This window comes from Pithys albifrons, chromosome 8 (genome assembly GCF_047495875.1).
Source record: "Pithys albifrons albifrons isolate INPA30051 chromosome 8, PitAlb_v1, whole genome shotgun sequence".
Taxonomy (NCBI): domain Eukaryota; kingdom Metazoa; phylum Chordata; class Aves; order Passeriformes; family Thamnophilidae; genus Pithys; species Pithys albifrons.
This window is the reverse complement of record NC_092465.1, coordinates 35,101,672-35,116,774: the sequence shown is the minus strand read 5'-3', so window position 1 is coordinate 35,116,774 and position 15,103 is coordinate 35,101,672. Positions and strand designations below refer to the sequence as shown.

Below are 15,103 nucleotides of genomic sequence, written 5' to 3'. Positions count from 1 at the left end.
TTCTTTATTTTTGACTTTAAAACTATGTTAAAATTTTTTCCAAGCTATTTACCTGAGGCTCGAAGTTGGCCAAGCAACTGTGTTCTCATTCCTACGATGATTTCCATCGTGGCCTGAGACAGGAAGTTCTTTTCACAGAAGGCTCTCTCCCAGCCATCACTGCGTGCCTTCTGCCATGCCTGAAAAGAAGTTTTTTATATTTGCCTATTAATTAATTAGTTAAAATTAAAAAACGCATTTTTAAAAAAATTACACTTATGTCAATAACAGGACGTCAAAAACCACTCTAAAAGTAAATGTTACCAATCTAATTTTTTCTGTTTAATTACCAGATTGCCTGTACCTATTCCCTACACTGACATAGTGCTCATTATGTGAAGTTATAAGATCATTATGTTAGTATAAAGAGCACTACGTTAAGATCATTATTTTAAGTTATCAGCATTGCAGGATATAAAAAGACGCATTGTTGGAACATTCAGAATTTAATGAGGTTTGAAAATACCAACAAAAGATACAAGAAAAAGTGTTCCCTCCCAGATTTATGAGTCCAATATACAGGAGTTTCTTCTCAAAGGACTTAATCATAGTCTACCACACATCCAACTTGGTGGGTACACCCTTTGCTTGGGTGGGTGATGTACTGGGATCTTTCTGCAGTCAGGTAATACCTGGAAAGCCCTGAGAAGGGCCATGTGGTCGCTGAAGGTCCCTGCAGCAAAACGCTTCCTGCAGATCATGGCTGCACGTTTCTGAGAGGCCAGAGAGGGCAGCACAAAAGGGTCTCCACAGGCAAGAGCACAGGCAATGGTAAGAACAGGGTCCAGGCACTTCAAAACAACTGCATACAGCACCATTTTACCAAGGTATGGCTCTACTGGTAATTCAGTGAGATGATAACCAAGTTCAGTGAGATCTTCCCAAGGGTCCATGGCATCTATTGTCTGTTTTAAAAAAAGAGAAATTAAAAGAAGGGAGAGGGGGATGAGAACAGTGGACAAAATTAATTTACAAGAAAAGCATAGAAATACTGGGTATTAACTGGAATTGTTCCCAAATGCTAAAAGCGGAAGTCAAACTCCTGGAGTTTGAGACAAGATTTTTAAGCACTCTCTTTCCCTTGACATGGGAAAGCACATCCCTACCTAAAAAATAAAAACAGACAATAAACAAAAATTAAAAACGTCCTTAAGTAACTAAACAACAGCTGCAGTACAAACAGAAGTCAGTAAGATATGTTGCCACACCACAACTATGAAATCAAATACAATTCCCACCTAAATTTATTCCTTTTCACTGACCTTAAGCATCTGCACAGCATTTCTCACAATTACAGCAGGTGGAGGATCAGGAGCTTTCATAAGAAAGTCTACAACTGGACAATTAATGGGAGCCAGTAGTCTTGTGTATAAACAGATCTCCTGCAAGTTAAAAAGCAGAATAAAAATGGTTATTCAGATTTACTGAAAAAACCCCAAACACACACTATTTAAAAATTGTCAACAGTATGGTTTGTTGACAGTACATTTTTGGAAGTTATATTTTCTAACTCAACATGCACCTGAAGTGGCATTCTTAGAAGTTCCGGAGTCTGAAATTCCAACATCTTCTGAAATCGGAGCCTGCTGAAGAGACGAAAACAGACTCCAGGCTGACAGCGCCCAGCCCTTCAAAATAAAATGGGGGAAGGTGTGAGAATTACCATCTCATTTTAAAAGCAAACCCAACCAACCAAAAACCAACACACACACACACAGACATACAAAACTTGAGGATGGAAAAGCAGAAACAATTCTATGGAAAAGGTGTTACTAGCTGGAAGTTTCACACAAGGTGAGTTTTCCAATACGTGGATTATCGTTGATAAAATGGAAATTTATTTTAATATTAAGCCAACACTGAAAACTCTGCAAAAACAAGGCCTATCTTAGTAAAGTGATGGAGGGTTTTTCCCTTCCCTAAGACCAATCCAACTGCAAACCATCCTTTGTTACAAGGAATGAAAGTTGTAAACATCATGTCCTGCTCTCCCCATGCCTGGAACGCTTAGAAATTAAAAGGTAGAATGAAGATTAAACAGTTTGTGAGTGAAGGGACAGTGACAGCCAATGCTCACATTCACACTCAAATTACCTGCAGCTTAATGCCAGTACCCTATAACTAAACAGGTACTTGTTGCTACTTAAACAAACTTCTCAGCCCTCACCCAGTGTTGGGAAGAACATGATCATGACCAATAGTTTGGAGAAGGTGAATAAGGAATCACTGCTCAGTGTCTCTTCTAACAAAGGGATGACAAGGCATCAATTCAGAACTAGCAGGAGGCAGTTCTCTGACCACAGACAAGTTGTGAAACACCTTCTTGGACACTGTAGCTGCTGGTGCTACATAAGGAAACAACCCAGACCCAGGGTAAGTTTTGGGGAAATCCCGAGCATTGCTTTTCTACAGCTTGGGAAATGACTCTAAGGAAATACACATGCTGACCCTTTTTCTTCTGCAGAGAAGAAGTGCTGGCCATTGTCCAACATGGTAATACTGGACTAGGCTCAAAACATTACCAAGTGTTGCTGCTATGTTGTTGTGTACTTTATTCCTTACATACAGGACAGTGGATATCTGCAAAATAAAAATAGGTATGAGGCCATTTCTTACCTGCCTTTTCTCTGGATAGCACTGGCTTTTGAAATCCATGCCATTTTTAGCACTGCAACATGACTCAGTGCATCAAAAGACTTCTGTAAAAGTAAGGAAAGGAACATAAAACCAATAGGGTACATAAAATAAAAGTTACTAGTGATTTACATTATCAGCAGAAGTTTCCTAAAATACATAAAATTATAATAAGCATTTGCAGCTTCTGGCATAAAGGTTTCTATATTAAAAGTTTTCTAGTCACCAGGTAATTCTAAGATATGGATTGTCTTTTGAGTCATCACAAACCAAGCAAACATATATTATTACACTGAATAAAGTTTTCCTCTTTGTCCCACTTGGAAATTACATGATTATTTTTCTACATTTGATGCAAAATCACAATAAAAAATGTGTTATCATGAGAACTTCAGAAATTTGGTGTGCGCATCTCCCATGAAATCCAGTTTAATTTTCAAAGCCATGTATCAGGTCTTAAATTGCCTCATTATGTTCTCACTTTTCTTGAAACACCAATTTGGAAAAGGGAATTCAAAACATCAAAAACAATGCTTAAAAAGAATGGATTAGATTTGGGCCTGACAGAATAGCAGGACAAAAGGAACTCCCAGTGTTCTCTATGTCTCAGGAAGATGGCAGCTGGAAGAAGTGAAGGACTTGTTTCAACAGTCAAACAGAAATACTAAACTATTAAAAAAAAAGAAAAAAAATACATGAATATATCAACCTACAGTAGCTTTTACAGGGTTTTTATCAGCTATTTACAGCATCTGTCATAGACCAAACGGATGCCAAAACTTCTCAGCAAGCTTTGTTGTTTGACATGCACTAGCCCCAACCCACTGTATCCAAAAGGTCTGTATTATGTCTTTTAGAATTGCATTAGGAAGTTTATTTCCCAAAGAAAGGTTAAGGCAACCATACCTCTTTCACCTTGCCAGAGTCGATAACAAATACAACATCACTGACTGTTATGCTGGTTTCTGCAATATTAGTAGAAAGAATCTGCAAAGAAAAAAGAAACCCACCAAACTATAGTAACTGTAAAAGCAAAGCCAAAACAGACCCGTATCAGGATCTGGCAAAGCCCTCTGATACTTGCTATTTTGCGCACGCCAGGAGGTGGACTCTCAAGCACTTTCTTCTGATCCAAAGTCTGCACACTTGAATGAAGCATGAAAACCTGGTACCTAATGCCAGACAAAGACCACAAAATGAGGATCTCTGAGAGAAGCCGTAAAAACCTCAACTCAGCCACAGAAACTGAAGGTTTTACCTGTGAGTATTATCAGCAAATCTCTTGTCATCAAAAAGAATACGGTCCCTCAGACTCACTATCTCGTCATATCCAGGAAGAAATATTAAGATTGCTCCTAAAAAAGAAGTGGGTTTGCAAAGTTAAACAGAATATTCACTTCAAACATATGTCAGTGCCACATAACCAGCACCTGGAAGGTTCTATTTGGGATTTCTGAAAAGAGAGCACGATTCCTCAGAAGCTGAATCCACAGCAGGTGACTGGGAGTGTGTGTATTTACCTACTGTCCTGGGTTGAGCTGGCAAAATGCCAACTGTCCAAGACAGAGAAAAAGTGTGCCTCCCAACCCAGCCAGCCAAGGGAAAAAGAAGAGGGAGAGAGAGGAAAAAAACTTCTAAAACAGGTTTATGCTGAAACTAACTACATGTATTTATATAGAAAAGAGAAAATTAAGAGGAAACTACAATATAACACACACTTACACAAGTTACATATATATAACAAGGAATAACTCCCCACTCCCCAAATAATACAAAGCCCATTACTCTAAATTCATAAGCACTCCAAAAGACACTCAGCAAGAAAGAGAAAGTATAACAACAAAATATTTCTACTTCCCTGAATGCAAACAAAATGCAAGCACAGGCAACAGGAGCAGGGCCTAGTATAGTAGAGGAGCTGCTAGATGTCCTCCTCTTAGTGCAGCCATCATGGAACTAACCAAGCCACTCCCACACACTGGATTTTACACCCTTTGAGATGATGTAGTATGGTATGGAATACAATATTATTGGCTGGAAAAGGTCAGCTGTTAGCTAGCTCAGCCCAGCTTAAATCAGCTGACAATCCCAGGCCTAGCTGAACTTTAAAACCTAAGTTTAGGCCCACCTGACTAAACCCATAACACCTACCTGCATCACAACTGTGACAGATGATACAAAGTAAGCGCATAATCAGATCCAGATCCACTTTTTCATCATCAAAACTGTGATGATAAGCGCTCAACAGCTCTCTGTCCTCTGCACTAAGGTCACTACCACTTGTTTGGACCAGGGAACTTTCATCCAGACTTCCAAATCCAAAGGATGCACTAACACAGAAAAATACACACACTGGAGTCAAGGCTGCTTGCTTTGGGTTTGCATTCAGCCATCAACTCAAACTTAGATCAAGGCCAACATGACCACTCACCTCGAATTCTGAAGTGTAGCAAAACAGCACATCCACTGTAATACTGTTACTGTTCACTTATCTAAGTGTGCCCCCACAAAGCATGCACTTCAGTTGTTTGTGTTAAACTTTCTCATACTTCATCCAAACACAGTCAGAAGCAAACATGACAGAACTCAAAGTATAAACACACTACTATTTTATCTGCTAAAGCAAAAATATTTAAAAGACAAGTATTTTCCAAAAATTTCCCACTAACAGAAACTACACTAAGAGAAATAATAATATAGATCTCTACAAAAGGGTAACTAAACTATGGTAACTGTAAGTTAATAAAAATCCCAGTTCTTGAATGGCCTGGATACATGTTAGTCCTGTGAAGTTTCTTTAATATGGCTATTGTGTATCAACAATATAGAGATAAAAAACAGAAGAATAAAGAACAGATTTGTTTCCAAAATAGGTACCTGACATTAAAACAGTACATGGTATAGAATCAACATCTCTGCATATTTAATTAAGTTACTATGACCACATCCTGCCCACATGTATCATCATGATAGGAATGTCCATATCAAGTGATAAATGCTAATAATACAAAAGTAGTCTTAGGCCATCATAACTGTATTTATCTTAGGAGTTGTGCAAACATAATCACAATGATACTGAGTATAAACAAACTTCTTTTTTTAAATAACTATGGTTTTGAAATATTTCTGTTCTCAAAAAAAGTCTTGCTATTCAGGCCAGATTTTAACACACAAAAAGATAGAATGTGTTCTCATTAAAAGAAGACACAACACGAATTTCCCTTCAACAGTTTCTAACAGCTCCTTCAGCAAAGCAGCCAGAGCTCACCTGTAGGATTCCAACAGGTCAGCCACCTCTGTCTGTCCAAAGTGCTTAGCCCAGTCCACAGCTGTCCTGAAAGAGTTGCATAAAACCCTTCACTGATTTCTCACTTCCAAAGATGCATATGAATGGCATGTCATGTGAGGAGACAATTCACACCATGCTTTTGTATCAATCTGTGTGTTGGTATTGGATCTTCAATTCTCCAGTTTAAAGTGCATAAAGAGGTGGAATCGTCTTCCTTGATGTTTAATAGCTGCAGTTCTTTACCACAAAAAATGCCAGTTTTACACAGCAGTCCATGCAAACATGACAAGGAAAGCAGGAGGAGTAATGGGCCATTCCTTCAGAAAGCACACACCAGTGTGCACAGATCAGCCATGCCTTTTTGCAGCACCCTCAAGTTATCCCAGAAAGTCACATCCCAGGCGTTATGTGGGAAAACATTGGGCTATTTGATGTCTTTCAGAAGTTGCTCTCCTCACAATGCAGTTCACTGTTTTACTTTTTAAACTGCATTCCTTCTCAAGTTTTCCAAGTGGTAGTGCCAAATATCAGAACCCTGGAATCCTAATTCTTATCTTTCCATGGTAGCACTATTTACTATACTTCCCTGTTTATATGAAGACACAATCCATGGCCACAAAACTTGACTTTTTACAGATTCACAAACATTTTTACACGATACAACATATTTATAGCCACAAAACAAAGATCTTCTGATACAGGTAACTCTCTGACAATAAGAATCACCAAACATTTTGGTCCAATTCAATCAATACAGTGAAAAGATTACAGTTTTTCTTTTAAACGGTGACTTAAATCAGACCTATTGAAACCAAGTGTATAGGCTATAATTGAAACCATGTAACTAAGACTTCAATTTAGAATTCATAGAAAACAATGTGATTAATAAGTCAGAAACTCTTTAGGCTGTCAAAACCTGTTTGTGCCAATGGTAAGTTAGCCTATTAGTTTAGGTGTTACAGAATTTTCTTTCTCGCCTCTATACTGACAAATAAATGTATCTTTAAGATTATCTGTTTGTTTTTACCAGCCATTGGATGACCTGCAGTGGATACTTGCTCCCATACTGATCAGCTGTTCCACTTGACTCAAAAAGCCTCTCCCTGAAGCAATCATTAGAGCAGTTGCGCCCGTTTCACTGTGCCTGTAATCAACTGAGAAGGAAAAAAAATCAGAGAACTCAATATAAATGTTATTTTTTTAATTAAAATGTAGTACAAATACTACTTTCAAAATTCAGCCCAAAGAGAATTTGTTCCTCACTTCATCCCTGCAGTCAGTTAATGTGAATTTAAGACTATTTTGGAAACGTGATTTCTGTCAGTAATTCAAAACAAGTACAACAACAAATAACTAAACAACTCATTAATTCTGCTCGCCCTATTAATGTTTTTCAACAGGCATCAGAACGCAAAGGTAACAACATTTGAAACTGGAGATAAAAGCAGCCAACAGAAAGTGAAGTAATTTGTGGTTGTTTTTTTCTTAAGTCATGAGAAACTTACCGCTGACATTTTCACTTAAAATGAGATGAAACACCTGAGCAAAGGAATCAATATCTTTATGCAACCAGATGTCAGAAAGACAAGAATCCATTTCTTTTACTAGCCACGGTTCAAGGCAATTCACATCCTTTTCAGTCTGAAGATAAAAAACAGCACTGAAAGACTAATCTCTTACAAGAGGCGTCTTTATTTACCTCTATCACCCACAAAGAATTTGAGTGCTTACTTTCACAAATAACAATCAGAAATACAGCACTCAGATATCAGTTAAAGCATTTATTGTATCATATGCAAGTACTTTAAATAAGTGGCAGTCAAGCCACTTGAGCTGAGGATAAGTTATGTACAACCATTATAACTGAAGAGCAAACTTCAGCTAGAGAGTTCATTCTAATAAAATAATCTTTAAAATACATTAATATTCTTTAATATCTTTAGAATTAAAATTATTATCTTTAATGGCAATATCTTTAGAAAGCATATTTTGAATGGCTAGTAATGTAACACAGGTGCAAACAACTCTTCCAACAGAAGAAAAACCTTACCAGCTGATTAAATGCTGGGTCACCACCACCCTCCAACACATGACACTCCTCAGCTGCCCTGGGGACTGATCTTGGTCTCTGACATTTCACTTTGCTCGTGCTTTCCTGGGCAGAACACCACTCAGTAAGAGTGTTCTTCTGTTTCTCTTCTAGAATGCATAAAGAATTTCCCCAAAAAATTAGAGGGTCAACTTAATTATCCATTGTTTTCTGTTAAAAAAACAGTTTATCAGGTCATAGTTTTACCTATTCAATCTCTTCTAGTTAATCCAGAAAGCTGCTACCAGTCCAACACAAATTCCATGATTAAGACATGCAAAGTGCTCCACTGCAAACATCTACTACAAAAACAAGGGGAAAACCACCAGTTTGGTGCCCAACCCTCTAAACCTCCAGTATTCCAACTTCCTCACTCAAATGAGCTTCCTACATAACCATCTTCTACACACCCTCAGCCCAGATTTTTCTCCAGAAGCGAAATACCAAAGAGAAGTTACACAGAACAACGAAATTTTTGGGGGGGAATTGATTTTTTTTTTTTTAAATGGTCACTAGGAATTTTAACAGAAAATAATCCTATTAGCTGTCCAACCAATAAGACTCTTTGCCAGCCCTTACACTTAAGTCCCCCTACCTTGCTGCTTCTCTTTTTTGTACTTGAGCATCTCTTTGTTTGTATAACCAGTGCTTCGTAAAATGTCCTCCAGAAACACCTCCTTAACTTCAAAAGGTCTTCCTGGGACTGAAAGTAGCATAAAAGATTAGAAATTCCTTAGCTTCCTTTACAATACTAATTTTAAAACATCATTTTTATAGACACAAAAAGTGGATTAAATGTTATTGGGGCCTGCTTTAAGGAATTTTTACTTTCCTTGAAAAATCTTGTAAGAGTATCTTTACTGGAGTTTATTTTCTTAAAATTACTGGGCCACAAACATTTCAAAATGGAAATGTCAGCTGAATGACTTGTTTCTCATCAACCTCTTCAATTCCACTAGGTGTTAGAGCAAGGGATGCTCATGAGATTGACAGTTATTAATTGCAATTTTATCCAAATGAGTAAAAGAAAGTAGCCATTTTTATCTGGGGTTTCAAAAGAATCACTATTAAAGCCGCAACCTGGATGACAAAATACACAAGCAACTAACACGGCTTCGGGGCAAGATTCCACAAGCAGACTGACAGCTCTGCATTGAGCCACTTTCATGAGAAGAGGAGACAGGAGTTATCTTCATTTCCTCAACTGATTCAGCCAAATTTGGCTTTCTTTACTGAATTCTTCCTGACAAATGAGACATCCCAACGGTCTTTCGATCCTAACAATTTATCCTGGTTTCTTTTACATCATGACTGTTTTCTAGACCTTATTTGTGGACATTAAAGGATGTTTTTCACATGAAGAATTACAACCTCTAGATTTTAATTTCAGCTCCCTTAGCAGACAAGCCACAGCTGAGTTTAGATCACTCAGGACTTTCCTTCAGAAAGAACAAGCTACAATTCACATGCTTTTACAAGCAGTCATGGAGAAATTCTTCTCACACTGATCACAAACTCAGCGTACTACAGAAACCCACACCATGCTCATTTCTGGGGTCAGGATTTTGGCACTTAGATTGCTGAAGGAAAATCAAACCTTTTTCACTATATTAACAGCCAAAGTATTTAAACGCCCTGCTTTTCATCCTTTAATTCTCAAAAAAATGGAAATAATATCTTTTCAATTGTAATTAGCCTGTTAAATTTAGTATAACAACAGTACAGCCACTGGAGAAGGGCACTGTCATCAGAATTGCCAGAACAAACACACTGATCTAAAAGAACAGGAAGCTGCGAGAAGAGTGAACTGGAAAGCCACACAACAACAACAACTGAGGCTTCTCCTTGCAAAAAAATAAATTCAAAAAACCCTGAATTCATGTGCTATTTCCAGATTCCTGCCTCCAACAAGCTTCAAGTCTTATTTTACTAGGCAGAAATTCAGAACTGGGAACTAGAAATAGACTTTTTATCTATAAAAAAAGTAAATCAGATTCCTTCCTCACCAACATTGAGTAACATAAACAAATGATTTGTACACAAGACTCTAAACAAAAGTGATCCCACCCATCTCCTAAAGCTTAATATTCTTTAAAACGAGCTGACATGCCATCTACTTGATTGGTAAATAAACCATTTCTCTTAAAAGCTTCTTTCCAAAACACATTACATTTGGACATCATTGTTGAAAAAGGACAAGGAGGTCACCCATGCAGAAAACCTGCAAGCCAGAAAAACCAACCTATCTCCCACACATCTATGTTTTCCCTCTACTAAAGATCAGTTAAATGAAATTAAAACAGCAATTATGATAACTTTTCTTTGCATCTGAATGTAATCTAACTGCAGAATTCTGAGTCTGAACAGAAATGGACAGCAAGTACATGTCTTTCCTGAATATTTACCTGGATGAACAGCAAGGAATTTCCTTTAAAATGCAGCATCATGTGGTTAAAACATGGAACCCAGACTTGCCTAGGACTGCATTTCTCAAGTGAACAGGTGCAGTTATCTCTGTTTTATCCAGCAACCAGAACAACATCTTTGAGGCCTGAACCAGCACTTTAACAACCTTTTCCTACTTCTTGGATTGACCATGAGGTGGCCAGGACATACCTGCATTTACAGAACTCAGTGGTAAGAATATTTCTTCTCTATGAATTGGGTGCAAATGGTTAAGAACAAGAGAAATGAACACATAGAGAACCAGCATTGCTGTAAGTCTCAGTGTATTCATCACGTGCCTTTACTCAGACACGTTTGCTACAGTTCAGTAAGATCTCTGAGTGTAGGGCAGGTGTACTCAGATTTAAGAGAAATACTTACTGTGTATGACAGGGCAACTTCCAAAATACCTAATAAAAAGATTTGCATCCAGAGCAGCACTAGAAATAATTAGTTTCAGATTATTCTGGGTTTGTAATACATCTCTCAGTTTTATTAACAAGAAGTCATTGTATCTGTCCCTCTCATGCACTTCATCCTAGAGCAAAAGGAAAAAAACAACCAAAATCAACAGATAAACATCAGGGATTCAAAAGCACGAATTTGCCAAATGTGAACTTCTTTAAAAAACTAAAACACACAATTTAGTGCCACATTACAGAGGCATGAAAATATGTAAGTCTACTTTAAGTTAGGGCGTTTTTAAAAACTATCCATAAGTAAAAAATACTTCAAAAAGTTTTCTAAACGTATCAGAGCAAAGTGCACTGCACTGCAGAAGCCACATACACCTTAAAGTCAGAGGTCAAAGTGAAGGTCAGAAACTTCTCTGATTCTTGTATTTGAACCCCACTTTCAAGAAAATGTCACAAACCACAAATCCTACAAATATTATTTTAATAAATCCTCATTTCACAACTGATGAGCATTTAAAGAAACACATGACAGTGCATAATCAGGAAAAAAGACTGCTTAGATCAAGTCATGCACAAAGCTTATCATCAGTTAGGGCACATGACTGATCTTTGTCATTCTTCTTTTTTATGTGATGAAACAGAGACCAAATGCAGGATCTGTGAGCTGAAGTCTGGAATGAGTAAGTGGTTCTCATGTTTTTTTTCTCTTGGGTAAACATGTGGGCACATAAAATTATCATGATTTTCCTGTCTACAGCAGTAGAGAACTCACTCTTGTGGTAAACGCTGTGATTCCAGTGACTAACCAAAGTCCACAACAGGAATATTCACATAATCATTAAGGAGCACACTTAGATAATTTGCTAGAAATTAGAGAGCACACTATCTTTAAAACATTGGGCAAACAAATGGACTGCAATCCTGGTATTGCTAAAACAAATACCCAATAACAGAAATTCTGACATGCTCAAACTGAACCACATCTACAGAAGCTTCCCTAAGGTTTCTCTGCTGTCAGAGAAAGTTCAGAAAAAGTTAGACCTCTGTCCTCAACTCCATCATGATTCTACAATTAATTGCTAGCATGACCCTAAAATACAATACTTGTACAGGGGAAACAAAACACATTAAAAAGCACCAAAACCTACAAAAACATGCATATAACAATAAAGAATCATTAAGTCTTTAAAGTCCATTCAGATTCTATCCAACAAACACACCTAAAATGCTCAACAAACTACTAAAGAAAATGAGGACCTCCTCTCCCACTAAACAAGCCATACTGCTCCACCCCAGGGGAAGGCCAGCGGGATCCTTACCACAACAACGTGTGTCACAGTGGCCAAGGTGCCGTCCCCTGCCATGAGCGTGCGGAGCAGCATGTCATTGGTGCAGAAGGTGACCAGGGTCTTTGGGGAAACCCTGTGGGACAGTTCAGAAACACAGCTCAGGTACTCTGCACCATTTAAAGGCTGCCAGCTTTCCATGGCTTGAAAATGGAAGGATTGAAGAGTTGCCCAGCAGAAAGAAGACAAATTACCGTTCTCTCACCAAAGAATTCATGCAGATCACTTGTGTTTCAAACTATGCCTATTCCAAGACAGTTCCTAAGGATTCTTAGTGTTTATGCTCCAAAACTTCAGGCAATGGATTGCTCAAACTAGTGAGATTCAAATTTTAATAAACAATTAAGTGCAACAGAACCTTAAGAACCTCTCCATGTATTTCTACTTACTGGAAAATCAAATGTGAACTGCTTTGGAGAAACAGGTTTCAACTTTTTCAGCCTGTGCTTGAATATAACCTTTATATTTGCCTGCATGTGGTGGGTCAACCCCAGCTGGATGCCAGATGTCCACCAAAGCCACTCCTCAGCTGGGCAGGGCAGAGAAAAGAGACTGCTGGGGTCAAGACAAGGACAGGGAGACACCAGCCACCAATTTGTCATGGGCAAAACAGACTTGGTTTCTTGAAATTAGTTTAGGTTATTGCCAAGTAAATCAGAGTAGGGCAATGAGAAATAGAATTAAATGTTACAGCACCTTCCCCCCGCCTCTCCCTTCTTCACAGGCCTTTTTCACTCCCAATTTTCTTTACCTCCTGCTCCCAAAGGCACAGGAGGACAGAGAATGGGGGCTGCACTCACTCATCACATGCTGTCTCTGCTGCTCCTTCCTCCTCACAAGGAGGTCTCACTCTCCTCCCCTGTGCCAGAATGGGATTCCTTGCACAGGAGACAGGCAGAGTGAGCTGTGCCAGTACAACCAGCAACTCTCACTACTTTCTCCAGTACTGCCATCCTAAAGGAACCCAAAACTCCTTTTGTGTTGTACTCTACATCTCTTTCCTGCAAGACAGGGGCTCACTGCAGTCATTCCATATTTCTGGAATTTTCTTCCAAGTTTGGAATTAATCCCTCCTTTCTAGAATCCTCTTACATATTAAATCCACGAAAGATATACAAACTAAAAATGCTTTACTTTACCCATCTCTACCTCTCTTTCTTCTTCACCAGCCTCCTAGAAATGGTCATTACCAACAGTTAATAAAACTTAAAAAATTAGACTTCTGTGTTACTATATACACCTTTAAACACTCCCACTCCAGATTTTTTTTGCTCAGAGCTGTAAATAATGTCATCTCACCCTTTTAAATCTTTCTCTAGAGTTGATCTATTGATTAAGCTGTATTTTCTGCACTGCTTCCAGTAATTCTTCCACTTTGATCTGACTCACACTTTGCTCTTTGCCAGCCCTATACTTCACACTGTAATTGTTCTCCTTATCTGCAATGCATCTTTAATAGCCCTTTTAATCCCTTACCAGCTTTGTGAGATTTCACATGCCATATTCAAATTCACATCCTGGCTTTGTTGCTCAAGTGCATTCACTCTCATTAGTTACATGTTATCTGCACCCACATAAGCAACATAACCAGCTGTCCCTTTGCCATCTTCTTCTCACTCCTATCTCAGCTCCTGTCCTGCACTGAAAATCCCACTAGTTACACACGTAAAACCCCTAAACATTCTTCAGACTTAAATCCATTCCACTCTGCTTCAAGAACAAATTCATCAGGTGACATAGAAAGCCCTTTTGTATCACTTCATGCTTTAAAACACAAAAGCTGAAACAGAATAAATTTAACCCAAAGTAGGCAATGCTCAACATCGTTATTCACTCTCCAATTTTGTTGTTCTCCCTTCCACATTCCCTACCAACTCACACTATACAGCACTTGGTACAGTATCCTGATCTTCAGACCCACCTTCAAAGCTTGCAGAACTTGGAGATCCACACGAGTTAGAAGCAGAGAGGGGAAAAAAGAAAGAGAGGAAAGAAAGTGTAGATTTGATTTGAACATAAGACAAGGATTTACACACACACACTCTCCCTAGAAGAAATCAGTGCAAAGCACTTGCAATTCAGTTCTGTAAGACAGCTTACCACATGACACTGCACAATACAGGAGGAAAACTGTCCTTTTCACTCTTCATTCATTACCTTCACTAACACAACCCACCTATACTTTACACATGGGTCAAGTGACTTCAAGAAATACCAGCAGTACCTGCTTTCCAGTCGGATCTGATAACCAATTGTCTGGCCAATCTTTTCTCTCCTTTCTGCTGCCACTCTTTCAGCCACAGCAACAGCGGCCAAACGTCTTGGCTGAGTGCAAAATACACGACAGGGAGTTCCATTTTTGGAACAGTCATCAAGAATGAACTGGGGGATCTGTAAAGAAGCAGAAAAATTTTTTAGTTTAAGAAAGTCACAGCTTTTTTTACCACAGTGAAACAATTTAATGGCATCTCAGTATTGCACAGGTTGCAAAAGGATTCACAGCAGGAGTATCACTGCAAAGGTACCTGAAGGGGCAGAAAGGCAGCAACTAAAAATTTCTGATTTCAAGTATAATCTGTCTTAAAAAACGTTGAAGCATCTCTCTCCTGCTTTCAGAGAGATCTATTAAAAAAAGCCCTACAGGTAATTTTTCATTTTAACAATTATCTGGATACTAGGAACAGAATTAGCTTTAGAAGAAAAAGAGCACTACAAAACTCACAGCTACGATTCCTTCAATATTTCATATTACTTTAATGAAAAAGCAGTATCTATCAGAAAACTGCTCAGAACCATGTATGTTTTTCACATGGATCTGCTGACTTAGTATTTCAAAAGGAAAGAA

At 38.3% G+C, this 15,103-nt stretch overlaps 1 protein-coding gene across 1 annotated transcript in view; it reads right to left on the bottom strand.

Annotated features, from left to right (window-relative positions):
* LOC139674976 (3'-5' RNA helicase YTHDC2-like) overlaps positions 1–15,103 on the bottom strand; it is a 30,876-nt gene that overhangs the window by 12,264 nt on the left and 3,509 nt on the right. The window contains exons 5-21 of the mRNA XM_071562073.1: positions 14,483–14,649; positions 12,232–12,334; positions 10,878–11,034; positions 8,647–8,754; positions 8,013–8,161; positions 7,468–7,603; positions 6,990–7,116; positions 5,942–6,007; positions 4,825–5,003; positions 3,932–4,028; positions 3,758–3,845; positions 3,580–3,660; positions 2,656–2,738; positions 1,562–1,667; positions 1,302–1,421; positions 672–944; positions 53–179 (exon numbers count right to left, since the gene is read on the bottom strand). Coding sequence (XP_071418174.1) covers positions 53–179; positions 672–944; positions 1,302–1,421; positions 1,562–1,667; positions 2,656–2,738; positions 3,580–3,660; positions 3,758–3,845; positions 3,932–4,028; positions 4,825–5,003; positions 5,942–6,007; positions 6,990–7,116; positions 7,468–7,603; positions 8,013–8,161; positions 8,647–8,754; positions 10,878–11,034; positions 12,232–12,334; positions 14,483–14,649 — 2,167 coding nt within the window. The remainder of the gene's footprint in view (positions 1–52; positions 180–671; positions 945–1,301; positions 1,422–1,561; positions 1,668–2,655; positions 2,739–3,579; positions 3,661–3,757; positions 3,846–3,931; positions 4,029–4,824; positions 5,004–5,941; positions 6,008–6,989; positions 7,117–7,467; positions 7,604–8,012; positions 8,162–8,646; positions 8,755–10,877; positions 11,035–12,231; positions 12,335–14,482; positions 14,650–15,103) is intronic.